The sequence below is a fragment of the Trachurus trachurus genome (assembly GCF_905171665.1).
Source record: "Trachurus trachurus genome assembly, chromosome: 11".
NCBI classification, from domain to species: domain Eukaryota; kingdom Metazoa; phylum Chordata; class Actinopteri; order Carangiformes; family Carangidae; genus Trachurus; species Trachurus trachurus.
In genome coordinates, this window is record NC_139904.1 from 18956031 (window position 1) to 18964494 (window position 8464).

General features: G+C 48.2%; 1 protein-coding gene across 1 annotated transcript; it reads right to left on the reverse strand.

The window, feature by feature from the left end:
- Positions 1-227: 227 nt before the first annotated feature.
- On the reverse strand, positions 228-7914 carry trib1 (tribbles pseudokinase 1). The gene is made up of 3 exons (XM_083982822.1): positions 7342-7914; positions 6170-6462; positions 228-2822 (listed from the first exon to the last, which is right to left on the reverse strand). Exons 1-3 carry the CDS (start codon positions 7681-7683, stop codon positions 2348-2350), a joined length of 1110 nt encoding a protein of 369 aa, XP_083838948.1. The 5' UTR covers positions 7684-7914; the 3' UTR covers positions 228-2347.
- Between the last annotated feature and the right edge of the window lie 550 nt (positions 7915-8464).

Here is an 8464-nt window from a genome sequence, read left to right on the forward strand (position 1 = left end):
TGCAGGGATGAAATTGAAAGTGCTGAAGAAAATGAGAAAATGTATCAAGTTCACTGGCAGTGATGAAGAGCTGTGTGGGGAGAAGTCTTTCAGGGAAACCTTCCAGGCATGCGGCTGAGCTGTGTAATGTAATGTGCAGGTGTTTGCAAGGGTGGGTGTGTGTGTGAGTGCGAGAGAGAAGGAGAGGGAGAGAGGAGGACAAGCAGTAATGGAAAGAAAAATCTGTATGAATATGAAAAAATGTGATCTTTATTCAACAACTCCACACATATTTCAAATATACATATTTACATCTTTTGTACAACGAATATAACTCTTGTGTGTAACCTGTCTGGAGCCATAAAAGCCTCTAGGTTGTGTCACAAATACATAATTCACAGTGCAATATGAAGTTTGTGCACCCGTGTCAGTTTACTCTACGTGTCACATGAACATGTGACTCACTCTACATGTATGAACCGAACAAAATCATAAATCTCTTAAATTACTTTTCTGCAAGGAACAACCCCCAGATTGTCACAAGTCTGTTCGCATCTCGGCGGATGGGAGAAGATGATGAGAGAACTGCAACATTAGCTTTATTAGTCTACCGCCTGACCCAAACATTGAATGCACAGCGCTTCTCAGATGAGCCAGATTTAGTACCATTGTCAACGTTATTGTACCAGAAGAAAAATAGCAGGCTGCAGACCTGCAGTAGCCTGTGAGGCTAAACGTCACTGAAACACTGCATCCGCCAGTCACAATACAATATAAAAGATCTCTTTGAAAGTGGTACATCATGTCACTAGCTATGACGACTAGTCTCCATGGATCCACAGCTTTCAACGGCAAAAAAAAAAAAGGGAAAGGGGGGAAAAAAATACCATAAAAAAAGAAGGTGAAACAGTCAGAACAGATTCTTCCAGCCAAGGTCAGGACCGTTCTCTACAGACAGGCTCAAGTGTTGAGTCATCATCAGACAACCAACATCAAACATCGCCTGACTGCGACTGATTCAGAGCCATTCAGTTTATGAAACACAGTGATACGGGCACAGCACTCAGCACAGCTCAGCTTTTGTTAAAGCAACACAGCTTGACATAATGTTCCGACAGAAGCGAACAGAGCAGGTTCAACTGCTCAACTGAGAAAGTCTTCATTTTTCCTGTAATGTTTGTCTTTCCTTAACTGGATATTTTCTTTTTTTTCTTTTCTTTTTTTTTTTTTTTTAAGAAAATACTAGCATCATGTGACTGAGAGGAAATGTGTATTGCATTGTTGGGAAGTACCATTTGATTTCTGTATTCTATCTGCTGTAGCGTGCCTTCAGGCTGAGGATACGACCATCTTCAACCTCTGCTGCTGCTGAGGCAGGTGACCGGTTTTTAAACCCGAAGCATTAGTGTTAGGTTTCATTGTGGCTAATGGCACACAGCATTTGAGAGGAGTCAATTTCGCAAGGCTCAACCCTGTTAATAGACACTTACGTCTGGAAGCAATCTTTATATGAAATATTCAGCTTTTTGAGCATGCTTTTAAATAAGGTAATGATTTGATTTTAACTGCTGGCCCAGTGCCACTGCTTATCTCTGAGTGTGTGTGTGTGACAAACTCGTCCCAGTTTTCAGTGAGTCTTGCACCAGTAACACCCTGCCTTTCTCAACCTTCTGCGCATGGTGCGAGATTTGTAAATGCTCTCCAGTCGCTGAGATGTTGCCAGATTGGCAGTGTGACACCTTTTGGTGTCGTCCCGCTGAGTGTGACACATCAGTCCTCTGCTAAAGCATCTTTCTCACTTCATGTCACTGCCTTCTGCGAGACGTCGAGCTTGTGCTAGGTCCTCTTGGAGCCGGTCGGTGAGTCAGCCGTGGTGAAGCCTCCAGCCCGGTCAGAGAGTGAGAGGAGCAACATCCTGGTCTCCTCGCCTCCCGTTCAGAGCTCATCTAATGCTTTCTGAAGCCTCGTGAGTCCGGGCTGTGAGCAAACATTGGTGACTACTGTTTGCCACGAGTTGAAATTTCTGTGATTCACTCGCAGTGGCCCGCAGAAATTATTTTGTTAACATAATCTGGCAAGTTTCGAGTCCTTGTTGTTGTTATTATTTTTTTAGCACCAAATAATTTCAAAAACGCACATATAGAAACACAATGAATGATCATTGTGAGCAATGCCCTTAGCAAGTAACACATATACGACAACAAAATACAGTACAGTAAGTTTTTGTAGAAAGCTTGAGGGTGTATGTACACACAACAGTAGACAAATGAGTTTCTAAAAAGTGCCAATGTAAAAAAAACAACAATGAATCCCTCATGGCAATTTTTGTGTTTGGTCCCTCAGCCAGTTTTTAGCTGGATCAAGTCCGTCAGCAGAACAGATCATCGTCCTCTTCCACGTCAAAGGACGGCACCATCTGTTCCGCCGAGTTCACTTCCTGTTCGCCCAGCGTCGCTTCCTGCGATGACGGCGGCTGGTGGAACCACGGGTGAGCGAGCAGCTCGGCCGCCGTGAGTCTCTCCCAGGGTTCTTTCCTCAGCAGGCTCTGGAGCAGACACTTGGCCTTGGGCGACAAGCCCTCTGGCAAACAGCACTGGCCTCTGCGGATCTTGGAAAACAGCGTGGCCGGGTCCGGGTCGTGGAAGGGGTAACGGCCGACCAGCATGGTGTACAGCATGACCCCCAGGCTCCACATGTCGGCCATCTTGCCGGAGTAAGGCGCCGAGCCGCTGAGGATCTCCGGGCTGACGTAAGCGGGGCAGCCGTGGGTGTCCGACATGGAGTCGTTGTTGGGGTCTTCCAGGACCCGACAGTCCTCGAGGCTCTCTAGTCTCACCTGCGTCCTGTGAAGAGAAAAGTCAGAATAAGGTCAGGACATTTGGCGTGACCTTTAAGAGCAGAGGAAATGTTGAAAAATGTCATGTTTAGTACACGGAGGGGGAATTCCTTTACTATCACAGCTTATCCCTAAGCCTCAGACACCGTCTGACACAAACGGCAGCTTCAAGTGTGTACCCTCGTCGTGCTCTAAATGCGGAGTGCAGAGCGAGATGCCATGGCAGTGACATCATCTGTTATCTTGTATAGCGTGCAACTTTACATGTTACAGTGGAACCAAAGGACACAGTGTTCAAAACCAAACGTGAATCTGCATTTACAGAAACAGAATATGTTTACTGAATGTCATGTTGTTGTTGGAAAACGATGCTATCGAGTTCACACGTACACAACAAGTTTTAAAGCTCAAGTCATTCTTTGATCCTGTACACTGCGCTCTGTGTGTGTGTGTGTGTAACAGTGACTTTGTTTGTCACTGTCAAACATTTCAGGGATCTGTTAAATGTAAGCCATTGATTGCATCATGGAAAAACAATCATCCATCCTTTATCCTTAAACTGCACAGAAGACAGACAGATGGACACACAGAAACACACACACACACCAGTGAACTTACTATGACCTAAGTGCACAACACTGAGTCCTATTTGAGAGGCAGAGCTGCCTAAGCAAATTTCCAAAGACTTCCTGGTGCACACATGCTCAGATAAACACGCATATAAATATACAACTCCAACCCCCTCCCCCCGTCCTGTACTCACACACTCAACGCTATATTTAGCCATGGTAACGACAGGACGTGCATTTAGTCCTGTAACCAGAGCAATTAAGACTGAGAGAGTATATTTGTAGAGGGAGACTTTTACCGTGGAAACGCTCTTGATTAATGGGACAAAGAAAAATATCCCTGCGTAACTCCAAGAGTGATTAATTCTCTACGGCAAAAGATGTGCACTGTGTTTAAATTAAAAGTGAATGTGAGTGTCTTGAGATTTGCTCCCGAGGCTGACAGGCGGAGTGAGTTTTTCTTTTCTTTATCAAGTCGAACCACACATGAGAAGTGTGCTGTTTTATCTCACGTTCAGAAGGGTCGACTCCGCGAGACACTTCAGTCATCAAGACGGAGCGGCCGGAGAGAGACAGACAGAGACAGACAGAGAGAGAGAGAGAGAGACGGACAGCCACAGAGAGAGGATGAAAAGATTGACAGGCAGAAGGACCAAGATAGAAAGCAGCTGATATTTAAACACCAAGATAGTGGAGGAGATAAGTCAGCAGAGGAGAAAAAGAGATGGAGACAGAAAAGGAAACAGAACAGAGAGAGTTGGAGGGATGGAGAGAATGACTCATCCTTCTGTTGAGAGTACATATCTTCTCTCCTCCTCCTCCTCTCCCTCTCTTTCTCGAGCCGAGGCTATCTGCACCTGGGTCCCACACTCGCGGCGCCAGCCATCCCATAATTACCCTCAAATGGCTGTTGCCACATCAGTGACGCACGGGAAGGCTGGCCCGACAGTGAAGCTCTGCATGCTTCACAGTGCTAGTCACCTTCCCTAAACTGGCTGCTTCAGCTGCAGCGTGTGTGTGTGTGTGTGTGTGTGTGTGCGTGTGTGTGTGTGAATGGAGACAGCGTTTGTCAAATTGTTGTGACTTTCTCCGCCTCTGGCCTGAGTGCTGCATTGTCGGCCAGGACATTGCATCACGGTGCGATTGTTGAGGTTTGAAAGATGCCTGATTGTGAATTTTGGAAGAACTATGTGACGGAATAAATGAGGTCATGCAGGATTGCAACATTTCAAAGACACTTGTGTTATTATGTCAACATGAGTCAAAAAGTCAGGCCTATGATTAGAAGGAAGCAGCGATCTCAGGGCGCAGGAAACTTGATTTCCTGGCAAAGGAAAACCAAATTCCATGATGTCACACAGCCGTTTAATGGTATCATCAAAATCCACAGCTGTATCTCTGTAGGATCTTTTTTTATTTTTATTTTTTTTTTTAGTGGCGTTATGGTCAAAAGAGTCAAGGGAAGAGAAGTTTAAAAAAAAAAAAAAAAAAAGACGTCATCCCACAACTCCAGGGTCAGATGGGTCTTGTGGGTCAAGTCTACCAGCGTTAAAGTTGCCATGTCGTCACCTAGATGACAAGATACTGAAATACAGACATTCCTGCTCGCAGCCATGAATGTCTAATCGCCACACATACAAGCACGTATGTATGGACACGCACACACACACACAGGGAAAGAAAATGAGCTATGCTGCCCCCCCTCCTCCCTCCCTCTCTCCCTCCCTCCCCTCCTCCTCTTCCCCTCTGCGCATATACACTGTGACTCATCGCTCTGCAGCCGTATAGCTATCAGAGAGGGGGCACAACCAACTTCAACTTCTCTCACTGGGCTGTCTGCACTCATTCATCCAGCGTGACCCTGAAACACCCAGAGGTCACGGCTGGAGAATGTTACTGTTGAAAAGTCTCCATGAGAGAGAGAGAGAGAAAAAGCTGGAGGGGGGGCCGGAGCGGAGGGGTTGTGTGGGATCAGCAGGCGCTTACAGGAAAGAGAGTGACGCAAGGGCAAAGAGGCGACAAATAGTTTTGTAAGCAGGGATTTTGTGTGTCTTCCTGAACAGAGAGGCAGACATGAAGACCTATGTGTGTGTGTGTGTGTGTTTATGTTTGGGAGCGAGTTCAAAGGATAGTGCTTTGAACTACTCCTCCTTCATGGATGAAAGTGTATGTGAATGAATCCTTGTTGGGAGAGTCAGTTATTTCCGCAGCACAGTTATGATGTTATTTATTAATAAATAATGAGTAATAAATATATTCTAAGATACAGGCCACAGAAGGGGATGATTGTCTCATTCACCAGCCTCGTCTAGCAGCTCTGCCAAGCTGCCACCCACTACATTCACACATACACACACACAGAGAAAGAGAGAGAGAGAGAGAGGCATGCAAAACAAACACACAACAAGGCGCATACAAAGAGACACATGGTGAGTGAGAAGGGAAGACAGACAGACAGAGAGGGCGAAAATCTGGGAAGCTATGCAGTCTGCCTCCACAAGTACAGAACCTCCTACTCTATCAGCACCCACGTCGGTATCTGCACACATGGCCTTGTGTGTATCAGCTGCTGCCACGTTTGCTCTGTGCCTTTCTGGTGGCAAGTCCCACCACGCTGCATGCATTTAAGACCCAGAGCATCTGAACTGAAGCGATACTACAAAGTAGGCCGGATGATGAGAAGTGGTTTAAAGGACTATACGATGCTGAGCAAGCAGGTGGTTCAACGCGTGAGAAATGTTTCAGGTTTTGGGGGTTTGACTCTTTGGCTCTCCCGTCCTCTCACCTTTTCTCGTCGGCGAAGATGAACTTGCGGAGTTTGAGGTCGCCCAGCACGATCCCGTTGTGGTGGCAGTGCGCCACGGCCCGGGCCACCTGACGGAAGAGCCTGCAGGCGCTCTCCTCGTCCAGCCTGCGACAGCTCTTCACCAGGGTGTGCATGTCCCCAAAGTCTTTGTCCAGGAACACGTAGGCCTTGCACTCGCCCAGGATGATGTCCCTGATGCCCGCCACGTTGTTGTGGCCCGGCAGGATCCCGTAGGCTCTGATCTTTTCCTGGTACACCCCCATGTCAAAGACCTGGGAGAGAGAGAGAGAGACGGGAGTAGAGGGAGGTTTGCAGGATGGAAATTAGGACGATAGGAAAGGAGGAGGAGGGGGGAGAGAGAAGGAAGGGAGGAGGCAGCGGGTCAGTTTGTTCTTAATGATAATCTGAGGAAACAACCATGCAAATTTGGCAGCCAGATAAAAACAGGCGTAGGATATGCTTTGATTCCAGCTCAATACGTTGCTTTTTGCTCCAGCGTGACAAATGAATCACCAAAGCCTTTAACTTTATTAATCAACAAAGCCAAACGCCTGCAGGTCTTTTCGTGCAGCATAAACACAGGGATCTGGAACAGTGGAGGAGAGGAGAAGGAGGAGAGGAGGAGGGGGTGTCTGGCGTTATCAGAACAGATCCTTATCGTGGTGGTATAGTTTTTTTTTTTTCTTTGCCTCGCATGTTTGCATTTTTGTGTCACAGGCTTGGCGTATTGCAGTGACGTGTATGCAAATGAGCCGAGGTTGACAGACACGGCGGTGAAGCCAACACAGCGCCAACAAGGAGGACAAGGTGGACCTGAATGAGGCGCAGGCACAGGCTGGTCCGTCTCGTATTTGTAAACATGATTGAGCAGCAGTCAGTCACACAGCCTAATATGGTCCAGGATTTAAAAAAAAAAAAAAAAAAAAAAATCATGAAGCAACACTCGCTGTCGTTACGCAAAAAAGCGTGACACATTTTCGCGTGCGAATCACATTTAGGTGAAAAAGTCGACTCAACACTGATGACATGTCAGACGGTGTGGAGGCTGTTGAGCAACGCCGCGTCTCGAAACAACCATTCATTCAAAGAAATTGCACAATGACAGAGAGAGAGAGGGGGAGGGGGGGGGGGGGGGGGGGGGTTGCGCATACCTTGCACAGTAGCTCATCGCCCGTGTCGGTGTTCATCGCGCTGTGCATGCTCTCCCGGTCCGCCAGAGGTAGCAGCAGGAACGGTCCTATCCTGGACGGTCCCTGGTGGGCGGCCGGGGGGGGCAGGCTGGACACCGGGCTGACCGGCGGGGAGCCCGGCGAGCTGCCGAGGAGGAGACCCTGCGTCCCCGCCTCCCCGGTCTCCGCTCCGCTCAGCCGGGCGCATTTGGCCGGCGGCTGGTCGTCCGAGTCCAGCCGCTTGTGCGCGACTCTGACGGCGCGGATGCAGGGCGCCGCCGGGCTGCCCCACTGCAAGTTCATCCTGATGGAGCGATTCACCATGAAGGCGCTGAGCACCGAGAGCTGCTGGTTCGGATGCGTCCTCTCTCTCTCTCCTCGATCGATTAGATGAAACTACAAACGGTGCGCTCCATTGATCCGCGTCAGACTCATTATAGTTGAAGTGTAGATGAAACTTCAGCGGATTTTCTCTTCTTTCTTTTCTTTTTTTTGGGGGGGTAAATAATCCAAACACACGTCCTTTTTTCTTTTTTCTTTTTTCTTTACAGAGAGTGGATGCCCGCAGCTCCGAGGTCTGTGCACTTTTGGTGAGAAAATCCCGATCCCCCCCTCAGAGCACCGTCCAGACAGACGAGAGAGAGTGAGTGAGTGAGTGAGAGAGAAAGAGAGTGAGGGGGAGAGAGAGGAGGGGGGTGAGAGAAAAAGACAGACAGAGAGAGGAGAGACCGCCTCACACACTCAGAGAGAGGCAGAGAGTGAGTGAGCCGCGGTGATGTTGAGCTCTGAGCTCAAACACTCCGCCCGACCAGTCCAGCCTCCTGGTGACACAACCATTGAGCAATCCTGTAACGGCACCGACTCCAGCTCCAGCAGCACGGCTCTGATGAAACCGCCTGCTGTACTGTATTACCTTTCACACAAGAGCGCCTGCAGCATATGGTTCAGACATCATAATGTTATTTATTTCTCTCTCTCTCTCCTCCTCCTCTCTCTCTCTCCGTCACGCTGTAATGAATCTGTAAACTCCCCTCTGAGCTCTTCAGATTTTTTGAATGACGAAACCCTCATGGCCACTTATGATGGCTGCTGCTCCATCCAGCCT

What these genes read in the sequence shown, in the direction of transcription:
- trib1 (XM_083982822.1), bottom strand. Translation starts at nt 7,683, where the DNA reads ATGGTGAATCGCTCCATCAGGATGAACTTGCAGTGGGGCAGCCCGGCG. An exon ending in GCGATGAGCTACTGTGCAAG is followed by an intron (nt 6,463 to 7,341) that starts GTATGCGCAACC and finishes TCTCTCTCCCAG; the next exon opens with GTCTTTGACATGGGGGTGTA. An exon ending in ATCTTCGCCGACGAGAAAAG is followed by an intron (nt 2,823 to 6,169) that starts GTGAGAGGACGG and finishes TTCTCTTCACAG; the next exon opens with GACGCAGGTGAGACTAGAGA.